Source organism: Panulirus ornatus, chromosome 2, assembly GCF_036320965.1.
Source record: "Panulirus ornatus isolate Po-2019 chromosome 2, ASM3632096v1, whole genome shotgun sequence".
Taxonomy (NCBI): domain Eukaryota; kingdom Metazoa; phylum Arthropoda; class Malacostraca; order Decapoda; family Palinuridae; genus Panulirus; species Panulirus ornatus.
In genome coordinates, this window is record NC_092225.1 from 22,004,252 (window position 1) to 22,024,943 (window position 20,692).

Genomic DNA, 20,692 nt, shown 5'->3' on the forward strand with positions numbered 1-20,692 from the left:
AAAGCCTTTTGAATTATGTTCTTACCTTTTAGGAATGAAAATATATAACTACGAAATATGAAAATATAATATAAAAGATATGTTGAAACAGTATATATATATATATATATATATATATATATATATATATATATATATATATATATATATATATATATATATATATATATATATATATATATAGTTCACAATGATTTCAATATATGCTGTACTACAAGTTTCACGGAGGCTGTGCGCCTCATGTTTAATCATACAAATTCAAAAAAACCATCGAAGAAATACAAAAGATATATTGCTACTTGATCTAATATGACGTATCCCTTCACAAGCAAGCTCAACTATTCACCAGTCAACCAATCACAGTTCTTTTTCCCACTGTCGTCACTCATGTTCTGCCACCAATCAGCGGGCCACAGAATGATCACCCCGCCCACCCAGCCTTGCACTGAACGTTCAGCGTTGATTTCACTCGTTGTGGCCCATTGGAGGGACGTGAGTCCTTCAAGACAGATCGTGGGAGCTGCCTCTTTCTCCTTCCAGTCCTCCACAGACGATCAACGTCTCTGCTGGAATCAACTCGAATCTCTTCCCGATCGCGTAAGGCCTACCCAACTCTATTGGTCACGTTTCAGTATCATACGTTCCGTGTGGGATGAACACACTGGATGAAAGTTGTGGTTCTGTGTACAAGGAGGAGTAACTCTTGTTGAATCTGATGATGCTAGTGATATGATAACACCCATATGTAGCGTTCTCACATGATTTATATATATATACATCTATCTCTATGCGACCACAGAACGGTTGTTCAAGGATGAAAGTGAATCATATAGCAGTTTACCGTGTGTAAGGTAAAGTAACAAAAAAAAGAAAAGAACATCACGTATTCTTAAAGTGGTCATTTATTACAACGCAACGCAGTATGAAGAGATGGCAGAGCTGTCGAAGTTGTCACACATTTTGTTCTATTCTGTGTCTTAAGAGAGAGAGAGAGAGAGAGAGAGAGAGAGAGAGAGAGAGAGAGAGAGAGAGAGAGAGAGAGAGAGAGAGAGAGAGAGAGAGAGAGAGACTTTTGAGTTCAACAGTGTTCCTTTTTCTTCTTCTTTTTTTTTCTGGCGAGGTTTGATATCTATTTTGAGTTTAGTGTACACCATCATCCTCTCCTGAGTTTCCCTCGTTCGTAGTGGGTTTTTATTTTCACTTGACCGGTGTACTGGACTGGGTAGAGGTAAGAAAAGACGAGCTAACAAACCTCGGCCAGAGACAGTTCTAGTGTGGGGGAACTTAGAGTGAACGGAGGAGCTGCTGACTGAGTAGATGGTCCCAGTTTTGTAATCCTTCAATGACCTTATCAGAGAGTTCAGTCTAGCGTGTAGATAAGGGTGAGGATGCTCGTCTGTATCTGGTGCGATAAGGAGTGTCTGATGGACTAATAAGGGTTAGAGATATAAAACTGGAAGATGTGATATGGTTGGTGTTGAAGATTACCAAGTTCAGCCAATTTCATTCCTTAAAGGAAAATAGGATGGAATAGGAGAAAAAAAAATAGTTGCATACAAAAAGATAACCAGTTCCTTTATATAGACATATTCTACAAATAGGGAATTGCAGATCTTGGACCCCACTGTAATCAAATTTTCTTGGAGATGAATGGAAGATGAAAAATATGTAAAAAAAAAAAAAAAGAAATAAAGATAACCAATGAATTCACATTTAGGGAGCTGAGACCTTGATCATCCTGCATTTATAATTCCTTCTCACTGCTAATGTTACTAATAATCTGTAACAGAAACACAATATCAGAGAAAGCATCTATGAAAGAGAAAGTCACGTCGTATATGTATAGATTTTCAACGTAGTCTACCACATAGCCATTCCAATATATCAATTTGATTTATCCTTATAGAAGACTAAGCTCGTTATAGTCTTCAAATATCCCTGAGTCATAAATCTAAAATACATCATTTTTTGTAGGCCAAAAAAATGTATTAGCATACATTCTCTATCAGCTGTATAGATTTTCTGATCAAGATAATATCTGGAACACAGAGAATATCTTTTCAGAGAATTTTTAGAAATTTTCATCTTTTTTTTCATTTCCTATTGAGATAATCATCAAATGTTTATTCGTTATATGTAATATATTTGTTTGAGTTGTTCAGAAACCGAGTCTTTTTTTGTATATGTTGATATCTTTCCTACCTTCTGCTTCAGGTACAATGCTCAAGCCTGGATGTTGCAGTTTCTTGTAGAAGCAATGTCTCCAGGAGCCACTGTATCCTACATCTTGATCGTCTTGCAGACTTGCATCCCTCAAGGTGAATGTCACGTACTTCCTCTGTTTGATCTGAACAGGCTTCCGATCAAGAAAAACAGATAGGTATAGATGACACGAGCGGGGAAAAAGAGCTGTTATATTATTAGAAAAAGAACTTCAATATAGCCCTAACATTGAAATCATAGTCCCTGTTAAGTAATCACAGAGATTTTAATGTGTCTCTTATTTTTGACATTTTAAAGCCAACTGCTTATCTAGAATGGTCTTCAACACAACTTTGTCTCTGACGGCATAGACTCCTGTCTGCTGCATATATACTGTGGACTTTGAATATGCTTCTCCTTTGAAATATCAATCCCTGTTACGAATTCACAAACATGTATACCTCTTCCTCTAACGTCTTAAGTAATCATATGAGTAATTACGGAAGCTATGGCATTGTTATACGTAGTTCACAAACACCTTACATGTACCTCTTCCCCTAACGACTTCAGTGAGTAATCAAGGGATTATATGAGTAAATACGGATGCTATGGCGTTGTCATGCGTCGGGAGTGTGAGACATATACGTTCTCCTTCAGGAGTGACCGAGGATGTGGCAGTCATACGTCTGCAGAGGATGGAGGTGGCTTCAAATAACAGCTACATTGACAGTGGAGAAGACGGCCTGCCAGACCTGCCACAGGTATTGAGGTGTATTACTGATGGTTTTGTTGTCTTTCCAGTCAAAGGAATCTTCGGGAAACCTCCTCCGCCAGACTGTTATGATCATTAACCTAACTTCAAAACATTGAGGAGAGGTCGATGTGTTTTCTCTCCACCTGACATCCCAGATTTGATTATCACTTATTATTTGCTGGTTATGATTTTTACGGGGAATCAGCTCGCAAAAGTAACTCTAAATAGGTAGCTATGACAACATGATGGAAGACAGTGGAAAGTATACAGGTGGTGAATCTTTTTTGACGTCCTATGTTCTTCATGGTGAGTCCATCTCTTCATTGCGTCATCACTCACTCCCTTAGTCGATGCAGTGAAGCTAGTGTACACTATTTGATGAGGGACATCAATGCCACTCATCCATCTCTCTCTTTTTTATGTCCGTTAGTGAAATATACTACAGATACATTTTTCTTGAGGAACTACAATGACGGTTCCCATAGCAATGGACTAATTTCCAATCTGTATGCCTTACTCATGTGCTTCTGCATACAAACAGTCTTCGAGAATACGACGAAGAACCCCTCCATCTCTCTGATTCATTCTCCATCACGACCCACAGTGGACGGTGTGTGTGAGGCTCCGTCTCTTTCACCTGTCTCGTCTGAACACTATTATCAGCTACACTGCTGGCGACCACTACCAGGAGATCATGCTGGGTGAGAGCTATCCTACTGGCGACTGTTCCTAGTAGAGAATGTTATTGCTGAGCTTACTCGTCCCTTTAGCCGGAAGATTAGCATAGAAAATATATGTCATTATAAATGTTCTAAGCCTAGCCATTTTTACTAAGTTTTTGTCCATTTAAGATATTCGTAATATTTTACAGGTATTGATTGGCCTCAGTCCAGTCTACGTTTGGAGTGTTGCAAGTACAAGGGCTTTATGAAGATGGCCGTCCCTCTTCGTCTGTTCACATGGCACCAGGTGTGTCTGTCGGCGGACATGACCAAAGACACTCAGTACATGATCTTCGACGATGTGGTGAGTAGGAACCATGCGAGAGGAGAAGTTGCAAACCATTTTCTTTGTATCATTCTCATCTTGGTTCTAGATTTCAAGCGTATATTAGAAATAAGACATCCTTCATGCTAGTCTTATCTTTCGGGGAAAGTGTGTTATCTATAATCTCCAAGTTCGTAAGAGCTTCTTTACTGATAGTGTAGATATGGATCCCCAGTTCACTCATTCGTATCCTCAACTGATGCCCTAATGCAGAAACCATCATAAGTTCTACATTTTGGTGACTCACGATCTGAATTCTTATTCTTTTGCTTTCTCGTCCACGTTCCCAAAGAAAAAATATCTTTGCTGCTTCCCATAGTTTCTCTTTGAGAACCGACAACACGAGGATTGACCGTTATGATTCTTACTTCTATCCTCTTCCTATATGCTTTCCACCTTTAAGATCGTGAGATCTGCGAACACCTGAGGAAGTCTGATTCATTTCTTCATCTTTTTCTCTTCCTTCATGTTCCTTGTATCCTAAGATGACCATGATAGAGGCATATATATATTTACCCGTGCCATGTGAGTGACTACAAGAAAAGAAAATAGACTGATTATAGCCATCGTTTGCCAGATAACTTCCACTTATCTTTTCCAACCTGGTTCGTCATCTATACTTGTGTATCATCCCACGTATGATCACGTTCGTCCTTTGTATTAAGAGCATCATATTTCTTCTTCCCTTTTTCCCCAGGTCCACGAGGCTTTGATTCGTCGTCCAGGTGTGACGAGCGACGAGGTCAACAAAATACTGGGAGGCGGGCGCTTCCTTCTGGGCCAGAACTACAACCCGGCGGCCTGACTTCATGTTTACCGAGGCCATCCACGGAGACCTGGCGGAATTTAGATTCTATGATGTGGCTTTATCCCTTCAAGACCTCAAGGACTTCACTACTTGCGAGGTGCGGAGCGACATACCGTCGCCCATCTACATGTTCGACGAAAACATGACCCACCTAGAGTTGAGTGGCGATGCCACACTTTATACCATGAGCCTGGACGACATATGCTCGAAGGGACGAGACACGGTGATGGTCGTCCCGGAGAGGGTCGAGTTTGACAGGGGACTCGCCATGTGTAGTTACTTCAGCGGAGACCTCGCCGTCCCTACGAGCGAGGAGGAGAATGCTTTTATCTACGACCAAGTCGAGGATTTCATCAACCACTGCGCAGATCCATGGGGTAGCGCCTACTGGTACGGCCTCAAGGGAAACTTATCGAGTGGTTGGTGGACAAGGATATCAGATGGAAAGCCTCTATCATGGCACAAGTTAACTGTGGGATGGGAGAACCCTACTGAGGAACACATGTGTATTGCTGTTGGGGCCATTAACTTCAAGTATCTATGGGGAGCGTCCCCCTGCGACATACACAATTGCCCTGTGTGTAACTTCACCTCAACCCCGAAGCTCCACGTTCGTGGACTCTGCCAGATCTCCAAGCTCGACCGCTTCTATACGCCCTTCGGCTACCACAACATGAAGCCAGTTATCGAGGGGATCTTCCTCAGCAGGATAACGTGGAATAATGACACGTGGTTGATCAAGAGCCGCCTGGAGAAGGGAGTGGAGGCTCGTATGGTCATCAAGAACCCCAGCGACTACCCCTTCGGACTACATACCTGGGATGTGACAGGCGACACTTGCGCTCAAGAACAGGTGTGTGGGAAGAGATCTTCCACAGTCTCATACTTCTATGCCACATTAATATCTTTTGAGTTCTATGTGGTGAGAGCTGTTTTCCAGCAGGTGACATCCACTTGACGATAAAAGCAACAGATATTCAGCGTGATTGACATTTCGTTCAACAACGTATTTTCCATCTCCTGTAATGAAAGTAGAATATTTTCCAAAACCATTGGAGCAATAAGCCCATGAGTGACGTGTTTACTCAAGCTAAATGGCAATAACTTTCGATGTCTCAATGTTAGTTAAAAATGAAGCACTGATCCTGTAATTCCCGAAGGTTAGGTGATTAAACGAAAGTTCATCCTTCGTGTAAGGTTAGGTAATTAAACGAAAGTTCATCCTTCGTGTAAGCTTAGGCGATTAAACGAAAGGTCATCCTTCGTGTACACGCATGGGGTATAGCCTGAGTAAGTGCGGGACAAGACTAACACTTCCATAGCCATATCCATTTGCGAGTGACAGCTAGTCTAGGGTATTCAATGCTACGAAAAGGATCAGCCTCCCTCCATCCTATGAGACATAGAACGGAAATCATGACTCTTGTTTCATTTATCATTTGACTAAGTCACGAAAATCTCTCTTGACTGTTGCTTTGAGTGAAAGGTTATGAGAGACGAAGAGAATTTCAGAGGGTTTTGTAGGAGGGCTTGTGGGAGTGTGGTGAGGAAAAGAGAGCTACGGAATGGGAAGGAAATGATAAGGGTAACAAGTCCTCGGGACTCAGCCCATGAGTAACGGTAGCAGCTTGTGAAAAACGTATTGACCGCAGACCTAAAAGACGTTGTCAAACATATTACACCTTCATAAAAGGCTATTTTCTTTTTCTGCTTAAAGAATGGGAATTATCACACTATCTTCTTTATTATGCTGAAGCATTTCTTTATAGATGATACTTGCATATTCCTAACGAATACTGATAACAACATACAGAATCTCCATCTTTATTTAGCTAATCATTCTTTTGTTTTGGTTGAATATTTTCCCCATCGAGTCTCAACCTAAGGGAAAGAATAAAAACTCATAGTATCGGGGAGAAAATTCTTTTAACAATATGCCTACGAGTTTAAACTCACTCTCAATATTTCTTCCTTTTTCTCTGGTTTATAGAAGAGAAGGAAACTCTGTTCCCTTGCGAGATTACAAAGACCTTTCATTTTAACCTCATGACTCCCAGGTACAGTTGCTCCTGACGTCGTGCCTTACCACGGAATTCACGTGCAGCGACGGCTCTTGCATCACGAAGACGAAACGCTGCGACCAGCAAGTGGACTGCCCAGACAACACAGACGAACTGAACTGTGAAGTCATTATGTTCCCTGAGGGCTATTCCTCGGAGCTCGCTCCTCCGGCATTTGATTCGCCTCTCACCTCTCTGAGGATCGCCCTCGACATCACCTCCATCAGGGAGTTCGACATCCTGGGCTTCAAGTTGGCGATCGACATCATCCAGAGCATCATGTGGAGAGATGCGAGGCTCGTCCTTAAGAACCTGCGTCCAGGAGACTTTCCCAACGAGGCTAATGTGAGTCCATGTCAAGGTTTGAGATCCTGAGCTGAGTCTGTAAATCTGGTCTGCCGAAAGGTACTCTGTAAATACATCCAGGAAATATTAGAGTTCATTGAAAATAAATGTTTTATTTTAAGTTAGATATGAAATACATCAGGACTACATCAGTGCTCAATAAATTGAAAAAAATGTGATATTATATCAAAACGTATAAAAACCAATCAGCCTTCATTAAAGCAAAACACGTGTTATGTAAATATTTCAAGACAACACCACTGCTCTGTAAATAGAAATCCCGTGGTTCGTGTAAACATAACAAGACCAAGGTAGTATTCTGTAAATAGAAACCACGTATCTTCATGTTTACACACCAAGACCACACCAGATATCAACAAACGATAACAAATGTTGTGTATAATGTGAATAATAATTAATCATTAGGCTTAAAAAAAGGGAGAGAGAAAAAAAAATAGGCGTGTTATGTGTCATGTGTTGAAGATGAACGAGAGGCTGTGGTTGCCGGACATCCTGGTCAAGGACGGGACGTACAGCCCCACCGACCTCCAGATGCGACGTGTGAGGCTCCTGGTTCGTCGTGATGCTGGTCCTCTCCCTGACGACGACGCTAACTACTCCGAGGGTGAGGCAGAAATACCATGAAATATAAAGCCTTTCTTCACGATGATGTAGTCAGACTTAAACACTCATGTTTATTTTCATTGGTGCAGATGAACTATACAGCGGTGCCAACAGCACGGTAAAACTGGTGCAGCAGTACACGGTAACAGCTATGTGTCAGTTCCAGCTGCACGCCTACCCTTTCGACACCCAAAAGTGTTCTCTGGTTTACTCCATCCCAGACCAGGCCATGGGCAAGATCTTACTCTTACGGGTAAATCCTGAATCAACTTTTGAGTTAATGAGTGTACGATTATGTCAAGACTTCTGTTATATGCTGATGAGTCATTAGGTCATACGTAAACTTCATTTACTTGATGTATATTACAATCTTATGTGGTTTTTCAAGGCAGTGAATGAAACCTACACTAACAAAAGTCACTTGTTTATACAAAAACACAAAGAAACTCTAACAGAGCCATTTTAGAGTACATATGAATATCATCTCAGTATAGAAAATGATTGCGCTAATCCCTCCAAGATAAGAATGGCTGATTACATATCTTGCTTTATTTCTTTGTCATCAGGAAGACGTGATGTTCACGGGCGAGAGGCGGCTGCTGGAGTATGAGCTGGTCAACGAGACGCTCACAACACACGGCAACATGTCTTCAGCCGTACAGGTAAGAGAGTTGGGGCCACTCACTCAATCTCTATTTAGCCACAAGAAACTCATAGTTTCCTCACCACCTGGACGAAAGTACTGGTTGAAGAAAAGCTGATGGGGAAGTTACGTAGACTTGGAACAGGCTTAAAGAAAGAGAATAAAAGACAATTCAGTTTAATCTGACTCCATAACTTTCCTGTTTTCATTTCCCTGCGCCCGTCACTCCTCTCTTACGTTCCCTCACGTACTGTATTGGTGTTCTTTGGCAGTTGCGTCTGGTGTTCCAGAACCAATATGGTTACTACATCGGCAACGCTGTGGTGCCCAGCCTGCTCATGGCTGCCATCTGCTACCTTACCTTCTACTTCGACCTGGACGACTTTACGGTATAGTCTCTTAGCTTTGTATCAAAATTATCAGTTATACACACTGCCATTTAATAGCATGATACACCTGTGCGTGCGTCTGTAAGTCATTTATCTTTCTAACGAGTCTAAAGATTGTCTGCTGGTAACCCAAGAAAGTAAGTTTCTCGATCTGTGTTCCAGGACCGTATCATGATCTCCCTGACGTCGCTGCTGGTGTTGGCCGCCCTCTTCACCCAGACCAGCCAGTCCATCCCCAAGACCGCTTACCTCAAGCTCATAGACATCTGGTACGTCACCCTCATCACCACTGACTTCCTCATCATCGTCATGCTGGTCATCATCGAGAACCAGAGGATGAAGGACAAGTTCTCTTTTCGTTCCTCAAGTTCTGGCGTGAAACATGAGCATAAGGTCACCCCTGTGGAATCCCACACTCTCCACGCTGGAAATCCAGTGGCCACTAATGGATTCAGCTCCTACAGGAGAGGTCTGGATTCTGCCAGAAGGCTGAATTCAATGTCTCAATTGTCGTTTCCGATCATCGCCTTTCTGGGGTGTTTCTCCTGGATCCTCCTTCACATCCACTTAGCTCCTTCCTCAAACACCGTCTAAAGGAATGGTAGATGATCAAAGATTTCGGACTACAGTGATTCTGTATATGTAAATGGTTCCGTTCGTCTTTACTAGACATTTATAAACATACATATTACTTTTTCCATACATGTCCATAGTTTCCCGTGTTAGCGAGGTAGCACCAGAAACAACCTAAGCCGCATTCATTCACGTCTATTCTCCAGTTGTCTTCTGTAAGGTCTCGAAACCACAGCACCCTGCTCACACCCATTCCCTACAAAACTTTCTGTGGTTTCCCCTGCTACTCTTATGCCCTGGCTCAGTCCACTTACGGCACGTTGCCCCTGTATTGGTGTTGAATTCAATCTTTCACGTACACACATTTCATCCTTCTCCATGTCCAGGTCCAGGCCACTCAGAATCTTTCTTACTTCATCCTTCAATCTCCAATTTGGTTTCCCCTTTCCTCTTTCCCCCTCTACTTCTGACACATGTATCCTCTATGTGAACCTCTCCTCACTCATTCTCTCCATATGTCCAAACTTCTCAGCACACACTCTTCAGCACATCCCCTCACACTCTACTTATAACCACACCTCTCTCTTACTCTTTCCTTGCATACTCGATCAAGCCACCTCACACTACATATTGTCCTAAAACATTTCATTCCCAACACATCCTCCCACCTGGACACATCTTCAACTATAGCTCATGCCTCATATCCACACGATATCGATGTGACGCCTTTACTCACATATACACCCATTTCTATCCTTCCAGATAGTGACCTCTGTTTCCACACATTCCTCATTGCTCCCGGAACCTTCGCCTCCTCACCCACTCTAAGACTCACCTCCATGGTTTCTGTCACGTCCGCTCCCATATATCTAAGAAAAAAACTTAATTTCCTCCAAATTTTCTCCATTCAACTTTACACCTCAACTAACCTATCCGTCAGTCCTGCTGAAGCTGATAACCTTGTTATCATTCACATTTACCCTCAACTTCCTCCTTTCACATATTCTCCCAAACTCACTAAGACATCAACGTCTACGGTAAGCCTAGACTTTCCCTGCGGTGAGAGCTACGTGCTAGCAAAGCCACTACCTAATTTCTTTGGGCAAAATCTCATCGTACTTAATTTCATACGTGGGTAGATAGGTACCAGCTCTCAAAATGTCTTAATATCCTCAGGTGGCAGAGAGAATTCTTAAGTCTGACCTTATCCTTACCATCAGTGTTTCGTGGGTTTTGGAAACTCGTGATTCGATAACCTTCCCAACTGTTACCATTTACTGGACGCCCTCCAGCAGGTTGCTCTGCGAAGATGCAGAAGCATAAATACCGCCTGGCGAGTGTGCACGGATCACTCACTCCTCCGGCGCAGCTGTCGCCCTTAGCAAGCCTCTGGGGCAGTTGGTGCTGTTAGCATACCTTAGTGCAGCCGGTGCTGTTAGCAAGCTTTCGATGCACCTGGTGATGTTGACAGCTTAAATCACCAAGCTGTTATTAAGGTATTGTCTGTGTCATGTTAAACACTCGTGCTGCCTCGAACGAGGATCATCTATAATTGTTATCATTGTCTGTCACCTCATTCTAAGACGGGAATCTTCTAGTTTATCAAGAGATATTGAAAAGCAGATCCAACATACGTACTTTCGTAAACGTTAAAGAAAATTCTGCTCTTGATTGACTGTAATGAAGTAATGTAAGTCTCCCATGAAATAAGTTTCATGTTCTTTGAATGAAGTGATTTATAATGTTATCTCTTGGCTTTGAATGAAATACATGTTTTGCTAATCTCAAACGTCTTATGATTATGATATTCAAAAACTGTCACCCATGTTCAAAATACTAATTTCTATTATGTATTTGTTCAGTTGTCACATTCAATAAACTTCAGTCAATAACATTACTTATTTTGTTGATATGCCCAAAACATAATTGTTTTGATCGATTACCACATAACAGTATGTGGAAAGAAAGGCGAAAAATCTGACTATAAAACTTCCAAGAATGTGTGAAAATTTCCTGTCTGATGTATGAAGACAATACATTTCTACATGTGACACATCTTGTCATCCAGGACAATTAGACAATTAGACCCTGTATGAAGAAAGCTTACGTTATATTCATCATATCGGCGTGTGTGGACGTATGTATATACATGTGTATGGGGTTGGGTTGGGCCATTTCTTTCGTCTGTTTCCTTGCGCTACCTCGCAAACGCGGGAGACAGCGACAAAGCAAAAAAAAAAAAAAAAAAAAATCGGCATTTTCTTAATGCTAAGCTATCTTCGATCTTCTTAATATTCCAAGCGTGTAGATGCATGTTCTATGTTCCATAAGAACATGGCTGGCTGTCCCGGCTCTTATATCGTCATCTAAGTCCATAACAAGCAAAAAAAAAAAAAGTTCTACAACTATGAAACGGTGTTGTAATGGTACTTTCAAACTACCAAACAATCATTCTTTACCCCTTTCACTATGACGAAAAGCATAAACTGTCTCCAATTTCGTGCAGAGTTATGGAGAGCCATCGAGACGTGCGGGTAACTGACATAGGCGATCGGGAAGAGTTTGTATGGCTGTGGCTGGAGGGCTGGTCACCGAGAGACATCGCCCTGGAGACAGGCAGCAGCGTGACCACTGTGAGGAGATGGATAAGGCGATGGAAACGCGATGGGAACGTCGACTCGAAACCCCGTACAGGCAGGCCTTGCAAATACAACAACGTTCAGGAAACACAGGCAGTGACTCAAGACTGCCACTCTGGTATCAATTTCATGAATATATTGAGTGTATCATCATACGAGCCATGTTTCCTCTCCTACTGTCACTACAAGTGGTCTGATATGGGATTAGAAAGATAAGAAGAAACACCCTGATATCAGAGAACCTTCGTTCTATCTCAGTGTAAAAGAATATTAGTTCTCAGATGTTAAATCTATCTCTTGGAATTAATGGATACTTAAATATTCTTCCAAAGCATTAATGGTAGTATGATGTGCTCACAGTGAAGGCACGGGTACATGGTAATCACTGTGGAGGTGACTGTGGTTAATAGGATACGAGAGTGTATGTAATCATCTCACATAATCAAGGAATCTATCAAATCAGCTTTTAAACACTGTTCGTGTCTCTGTGCCCTTTGTAAACAAATAGTGGCTTAAAACCATTTAACGCTAATCCCTACAAATCCTGTGGTAATAAAATATAAGCAAAATATACGTGTAAATCTGTATCATTGAAATATATGGTTCGTTAGAGTCAGTGTTTTACCCATAAACTGTTGAAAATGACATTGCTAACATGAGTATTGTTTTGCTTTCTTCTCGTCCTCCAACACACTTATGTACATCATAAGTTGACTCAGGGACTGCTTGTTTTTTCTTTCCGTCTTCTAGAATTTCACATAAACTCCACAGTGTGAGGTTATGTGATTCCTAAAACTGACATTGTTCTCTGCTCGTGAAAAGCAGGAGGTATTGTCTGTGAACGAAATATGAGTTAGTGTGATCCATTGTTATCTAGTTCCAGGAGTGACATGTGAGGTTTCGGGACCGCAGACTTTACCCTGAAGGATAGTGAAATGTGGGGTCTGGAACCCGTAGACTTCTCCATCACCGTAGTGAAACATGGGGTCTCGTCACCGTAGAGTTATTTACGCTGTGTTAGGGAATTGTGGGTTTACGCGTAGACTTTTATACCACGTAAAAGAAATGTGGTTTTGCCATTCCAATATCTTTAGATAGTTCATGATTTAGATTATCATTATACAGTTCCTGGTATTGGATTTTTTTCTGTGAAGTCAAAAAAAAAGCACTGTTGAATATTTGTGGAAAGAAACAAAAAAGACAATTTTCTTTTTCTTGTCTCTAACTTGTAAGAAGCAGGATTATAACATAACAGTATTATTCACCATTGAGAGATATATTTTCTTTAGGTTAGTGGTCTCTTAATGATATCCAGTGCCATCTATAGGGCATAGTGGAAACGTGTGTATCATCACACATACAGTTCTGAAGACTATGGCGATGATTTTCATTATCATATTTCTGTATTTGGTTGTGTTCACATTGATTGATACAATAAAACACTTTTTTTTTGTATAGTTCTGAGAAATATCGCTATCATGAGCTGGAAAGTAAACGAGTAGATAAACAGAGAGAGAGAGAGAGAGAGAGAGAGAGAGAGAGAGAGAGAGAGAGAGAGAGAGAGAGAGAGAGAGAGAGAGAGAGAGAGAGAGAGAGAGAGAGAGAGAGAGAGAATTTCCGTTTCGCTTGTTATCTCTGATGTGGCCTCTACACCCACACAAAGGCTCCTCTCCGTCCTGACTATATAAAGGAAGACAGAGACAAATATAATCATTTCAGTATCTTTCTATTCAAGCCAACATTGTACACGACCGACATATCATCCCTAAACACAGTTTGAACACGATATCATATATGACGTTCGTACATAAGATGCCATGCGAGATATACTATGCTAAAAAAGAAAGGATATTAAATGTTCATATGAATCTCCACTTCGATGTTCATCTTTCCAGCGACATCGATGTCTTCCTTACTTTGTCCACTGGTGCTCTGGCTTGTGGTACGGGTGGTGCCCACCACGCAGGCGCGTGATGGTGGTGATGGTGGTGGAAGGGACGAGTTCAGTGGGCTAGTGGATGATTCTTCGAGCCAGGTGGGCTGGATAGTAAGTCAGGTGGTGAAGCACCACTTGGCTTTGTGTCACCTGGTGCTGGCCTCCACCACCACAACAGACCACACCACAGTGTTCTCCTCGGTTCTCAGGTGAGTAGGTTACACCTGTATTTGCGAGATGGTAAGAGAAAATTTAACCAAAATGAGAATGAAACTAAGAGCATAACTGAACAGAAAATTCTGTACCTGTTCCTTCTGCAAACACATGAAAGGAGATGTTCTGTTACTTCCTGAACTACAGACTCAATAACTTGCGTTAGTTTTCATAATATCGTGTCATAACAAGCAAGCCATGTACTTAGGATAGGTACAGGAGTCAGTAATGATGGACATCAAATGCCTTGTTCCAGACGGCTGGTGTCTGGTGGCCATGCCAGCACTATTGTGGATGTGGACAGATTGTTCTCTCAAGACCAACCAACACAGGATCACCTCCTTCATGGCCTGTGGGGTGATGCCAGGCCTACCTGCCGTGCCCTCATCCTCCACACGGGTGACAGCGGTGATCCTCTCTCACTCAAGTAATGGAAGTTTGAAGATTCTTCTCTGTATAAGATATCTCGTGTGTGACCCTATATGCTGTCCTGTGTGGGGGGGGGGGGATCTTGAGAGTTCGTAGTGTCTTATCTTTATATATACGATAGAAATCATTACTGTACATGATGGTCTGATCTATACGACATAAAGGGACAATCAATTCCTTGTTGTATCTAAGTGTTAAAAGTATGTGAAGTTCTTGATGGAAAATAGATGAAAATCTTTCCAGATTCCTGGAGGCGTCAGGACTGTGGCTAGAGCCAGACACAACCACAGTGGTGATCGGTGGGAGTACAGCAGTGACAACCATCGTCCACCACGCTGGTCTACGTAACACCATCCACCTGATCCTCCTGGCTCTCGATGACGTCGCCCCTCCTATATCACCCGTGCAGACGCTGCTCAGGAAGGGAGCCGTTGAGAAAGGTAATGCTAATTTTTTTCATTGGTTTATAGGAATGTCTTGCCACTTCATGTGCTTGTCTACCTACGTAGTACATTTTGTAGTGGGTAAAGTGTTGAATGCACCTTCTATCCTTAAGGAACATAGTGTTTGGGAAGAAAAACTGGAAGAAAGGATATGGTTATCAACAGGTTACTCCAGGTGGACACTCGAAAGGACGTGATACTGCTGGTGACACAGCCTTAGTGTTGATGTCTGGCTACATCCATGTTTGTGGAGTCTCCAGACACATCCGAGGGCTGAATCGACCAACAGATGGCTACGACAGGAAGATGTAGGAGAAATATTAACGCTTCTATACGGAGGAAAAGTTAAAGACACATAATGGTCCTGGTGGTGATCATATTTTGTTGTTATGCAGATCCTGTACCACTGTATGAACTGTGGTCACAGTCCTTGACCAGGTATGATGCCCATCAGAAGGTCGAGACATGGAGTCAACAAGAACATTTTCTTTCATGTTGATATGTGAAGTACCTTCCTCTAGTCTTATTTCAGATATGTGTTATGTAGTAACTTCATCACCATAAGGGCTCGTTAATATAACCTTCAGAAAGAGGATATTTGTAAACAATATTGAGTTGCTGAAAGCGAACATATGAAGGACTATAATTAAGCAGCTGGGAAAACAATTTTGTGCTAGAATTAGGCTGTCAAACTTCTTACTAAATATCTGATCAAAGTTTTACTCTCCCGCAACGTCAGGTACTGATGTCTTCCAGAATGGTGAGGTGGGGAAACATACCAAGAAATTAATCAAACGTAAATAAAGACAAGTTGTTATGAATGGGTCCTTGAGAAGCATATTGAAAGAAAGAGTTGGTGTTCCTCTCTCAACGACCTTGTCAGCAAAACATTACCTATTCCCACCATTTCAAGTGCAAGAAAAGGCCAAGGAAAAAAAAGGAAGAGTTGAAGTCTTTTGTTGTTAATGATTACTACATAGTTTGTGTTTCTCTCTCCCCCTCTCTCTTGGTATCAGGCAGCGAGCGTGTGAGGTTATACCGACGATGTCTGTACTGCAACGATGGTCAGATGGGTGTGCGTCTGGTGCAGCGAGGGAGCCTGCCCTCTGGCGACCTGTGGCACAACCTCTTACCTGGTGCGTCCACTAAATGCTCATATCATTTTTCCTTTAGTTTTCTTCACACAGTTTCCTTCAGGTTGTGATACACTAACCTCAGTAACCTGATTGTGTTATTATAATGCACATACGGATGCTCACTACAGACCAGTTTATAAAATGAATCTTGATATTTCTATTCTCTCTCTTAATACGGTTCTTGTAATCTTTCCACCCGTAAAGTCACATCATTGTCAGTTTATAAAGACGAGAGCGGTATAGATTCATGTGAGTATATATTCTAAAAGAATATTCATTGGTATGTATTCTACGAGCGTCATTTTTCTTATATTACAAATTAGGTTTGCCTGACACTGTGTCTTTGTTTAGAAAGTAATTCTTCGACAAAAAGAAAAAATCTTACGTCAAGATAACTGTTTATCAACAAAGGATTTGTTATATAATAGTCTCTCATAATAATGCTTCATTCTTCTTCCAGTCCATCATTCCATTGTCCCTAAATGCATTCCAGTCAATGGCATTTCAATCAACATTTGTCTTGCTTGTAAAGTTTATCGACTGGTCTTGTAACTTCTACTGCATAAGCTTCGACTTGATATGGTAAGGTTTCAAGACTCTATGTGTGTAAGACCAGCTGTTATTATTGACATAATCTGGTTAATCAGACCTTCGTACGTTCATAGTGGTTTATCTACTGCTCTTACTTTTTCTGAGGATGTATCAGCTGATGTATCAAAATTCACTGCAGTGTTGGGATCTTTGTAGTTCCTTCAGGAATACTATCTCAGTTTTATATAATTCTGTGTTGAAGAACAAGTCCAAAAAGTTTGTGGGCCGAGAAATCGATTTTCAAGCAATTAGAAAAGAAATGAACCTTGTCATTGCAAGTTACTCTCGTAGCAAACCTGATTGACTGATCGATGATTCTCCCTTGCGTCATAATGGAGGTTTTCAACCACCATAACAATATAAGCACTGAATAATTACATTTCGTTTTATTTCTCGATATCTCTTCCAGCTCTGAATTATTGTGTAACTCCATAGGGATATTACCTAGGCCAGATATCGGTTTATTTCTGTGGGTGACTTCAATAGTCATTGTCTTGAATCGATGTTTCCATGTTGGACAAATGGAAGTTCGTTTTATCACTCAGCTATAGCTGAGTAGAAGTTCATACCGAATCTATAGCAAGCCACCATAGGGAAAGGGACCACTCAAACCAAAGTCTTAGTGCAGTGTTACTGGAAAGTAACATAAACACTGACGTGAGTTTTTCTATATGCTATTTCTTTCAGAGGAACTTGGGAACGTCATGGGCCACACCTTCAGGGTGGTGACACTCGAGTACTTCCCCTTCATCGCCTACAGGAAGAACACTGACGACCCTGACGGCACCTTAACTCCCCTAGACTCCCTTGATACTCGCGTCCTCCAAACCATCGCTGCTCACCTGAACTTCACGTATTTTTACCAACTATTTTGTCTACCTTATTCTGATTTTACTTTCTAAGTCGGTAAGAGAGAGATATAATGATGTGAATATAGTAACATTAATTTCATGGATGCTAATTGTTTTCTATATAATCTTCTGGCAATGGATTTTTTTTTTCTTTGTTCTGTTCTTCAGGTACGAGATGCGGGAGCCATGGGATGGGACGTGGGGTGTGCCTCTGGCTGGTGGCAACTGGTCGGGCATCGTGGGAACCTTGCAACATGAAGAAGCAGACTTCTCCCTCAACCTGACGCCGTCACCAGCGAGGATGGAGGTCATCACCCACTCCATCATCTACAGTCATGATCCCTTGAATATACTCTCACTCAAACCAAGAACTTTACCACGAAGCTTAGCTCTTATGAGGCCATTTACAAGTAAGAAATAGTATGGTTAAGGATTACGTATGTGATGTGTGTAGTCATATCCATGTTTGAGATCAGAGCTTAAGATCTGGTATCTCTTAGATTGTAAAAGCTATTCAAACACGCTTAACAATGATTCACCTATGCTTTCTTACGTTACGTCTCCTATAGGGATTTACTTCACTGCCTTCATCTTCATACATTATACATAGCTTAGTGAAACAAACACAGGATCCGTCAAACAAGAAGTTATTAACCAATATTTCTCATGCCTGTTTCTGAAGATATCTAAACGTGAACCAGTTAGAATAAGAATTGAGAATTGAATAACCCTAAAGAGACAGTTCTCAAAACCCTTGACACGATATTCAAACCAGGATTGAAAGGACTAAAAAAGAGGAATTAAAAAGAAAGCAGATATTCATATGAGAGATGTCTTTATTTATGGTGAATCATGGCTTTAATTAAGCTTTGATGAAGCTGTTTATTAGGCAAGGAACATTCATGAATAAAGCTTTTATAGCTCTTGTTAACACCCGATACAAAAAGGAAATGGTAAAAAAAAAAAGCAAAAGAAAATTACTCTGTAAAACTGCAAGAAACAGAATCATATGTTCGTACATATGTCGTATATATAGTTATCATAAGAGCGATTTTGTTACTACCAGCAATAGATAATATAACCATAATGCCACACACACACACACACACACACACACACACACACACACACACACACACACACACACACACCATAGTCTAGTGTTCCTCTCATTCCAGATAACCTCTGGATGATCATCATTGTGTGTACGTTGTCTTCTGGGGTCATCCTGTGGCTGCTCCAGAGGGCCTGGTCTTGGGTATCTGGAGAGCCGATATTCAGGTTGGACTCAACCCTTCTCCAGACCTTAGGCGTTTTGCTGGAAGAGCCAGCTGACGACCCTCCTGAAAACATGAGTGGCCAGGTACACACGTATTTCGAGAAGACCCAGTGGTCCGCTGGAGGCTGAGGTCCTCCGTGGTTTTTGGTCTCGGAGAAACCGATTATGGTTTACTTTGGGTTTTCTTACAAATGATAAAGAACTTTGGAATTCTGCGACCTAACTTCTTTATCATTATTTCACTCCATTTTAACGCGTTAAATTATAATGAAATTGCGTAAAAACTCGGTTGGGAAAAGGTAATTACCTAGCATATAGTTACAGAACATCCATGACTTAATCATGCGTATATTTTCATCTTCAAATACGCAACTATTCTGGGTGATGTGTATTTATTTCCTTTCGCTGATCTTATCTACGCAGGTATTTGTAGGGTGGTGGTGGCTGGCGTGTGTGATTATAGACACAGGCTACAAGTCCTCCCTCGTTGCACATCTCTCAGTCCAAGCTATGTTTCCGCCCATCAATACCTTCGAAGATATTCTGAGCCGAGATGGCTGGGCGTGGGGTATCCAACCCCTTAGCGGGACAACGTTCCTCTACTTTAACCAGAGTTCTGATCCCGTTATCGTAGAATTATACAAACATTTCCAGGTGAGTGATACGTCCATGAGAAGGATGATAGGTTGAGAACACTAAGCGATTTCCAAGGTTCTTCGCGTAATATAGGGCTAATAAGGGCACTGTTTGAAATCTTTGACCACATTTATTCTCAAAAGAACAAAAAGTAATGATAAAAGATGAGGAATGCTGAGAGAAAGGGCATATATGTGTCTCTTGGGCACCAATATCAACCACCTAGGATCGGATCTTCTTCATATATCCATCAGTATAGAGAGACATCCTATATCACAAGAGACTGGAATGACTGTTTCAAAGTTTCTCTATCTTCCAAATATCCATTTCAGTATCACCATCTCCAGGAGGGGGTGGAGCAAGTCTTGGCTGGGGGATTCTCCTACGTCACCTTAAAGTCGTACCTCAAGATTGGGACTGAGTCGCGCTATCGAGACCGATACGGGGTCACGCCCTTCCACCTCAGTACCACCGAGTATAGCATCTTAGGGGGCAACTCATGGGGCTTCAGGCGAGTTTACTAGATAGATAGACAGATAGATAGATAGATAGATAGATTAGATAGATAGATGTATTGTTTACTCTCTCTCTCTCCACAGACGGGGCTTGCCAGTCACTGGCCAGATCAGAAGGTTGAAGCAGCGACTGATCGAGGCCGGGTTGATAGACCGGTGGACAGACGACGTCATAGAAATCAAAGTTAGACACAACAGAGCAATGAGAGCCGGCGAGGACGAGATGGTGCATTCCAAGGTGGGTCGTTTCACACACGAAAAAGAGAGAGAGAGAGAGAGAGAGAGAGAGAGAGAGAGAGAGAGAGAGAGAGAGAGAGAGAGAGAGAGAGAGAGAGAGAGAGAGAGAGAGAGAGAGAGAGAGAGAGAGAGAGAGAGAGAGAGAGAGAGACGTGTGAAATAGCTCTTCTTTACCCTCTCGTACCTATGCAATATATCCTGTAGTATTCCCCTGACCTCACAGACATACACTGAACAACACTGAGGAAGAATACCTCAAAACTACACTGCGTGAGTCTAGCTATATATGACTTGGCTGGACGTCTTGTCAACAAATGCTTTTAAGTTTAGACTCAAGTCTTC

The 20,692-nt window shown here is 41.7% G+C and overlaps 2 protein-coding genes across 2 annotated transcripts; both read left to right on the plus strand.

Moving 5' to 3' along the window:
• Window positions 1-2,867: 2,867 nt before the first annotated feature.
• Window positions 2,868-9,592, plus strand: LOC139752696 (uncharacterized). The gene is given in 11 exon segments (XM_071668501.1): window positions 2,868-2,963; window positions 3,561-3,657; window positions 3,828-3,982; window positions 4,701-4,805; window positions 4,807-5,664; window positions 6,869-7,216; window positions 7,700-7,841; window positions 7,930-8,093; window positions 8,407-8,502; window positions 8,756-8,872; window positions 9,035-9,592. Coding segments are annotated over 11 exon segments (2,580 nt in total). The 5' UTR covers window positions 2,868-2,897; the 3' UTR covers window positions 9,467-9,592.
• A 6,535-nt stretch (window positions 9,593-16,127) lies between these two features.
• Window positions 16,128-20,155, plus strand: LOC139752698 (glutamate receptor 4-like). Its single transcript, XM_071668516.1, has 6 exons — window positions 16,128-16,241; window positions 17,520-17,685; window positions 17,852-18,093; window positions 18,862-19,046; window positions 19,386-19,616; window positions 19,931-20,155. The coding sequence occupies exons 1-6, from the start codon at window positions 16,175-16,177 to the stop codon at window positions 20,120-20,122; spliced, it is 1,083 nt and encodes a 360-aa protein (XP_071524617.1). The 5' UTR covers window positions 16,128-16,174; the 3' UTR covers window positions 20,123-20,155.
• Window positions 20,156-20,692: the final 537 nt, after the last annotated feature.

Bases quoted from the DNA above. Each gene is read 5' to 3' on its own strand.
- LOC139752698 (XM_071668516.1), top strand. From the start codon at position 16,175: ATGGGTGTGCGTCTGGTGCAGCGAGGGAGCCTGCCCTCTGGCGACCTG. The intron at 16,242-17,519 runs GTGCGTCCACTA...TATTTCTTTCAG, and splicing joins GTGGCACAACCTCTTACCTG to AGGAACTTGGGAACGTCATG. The intron at 19,047-19,385 runs GTACACACGTAT...TTATCTACGCAG, and splicing joins CTGAAAACATGAGTGGCCAG to GTATTTGTAGGGTGGTGGTG.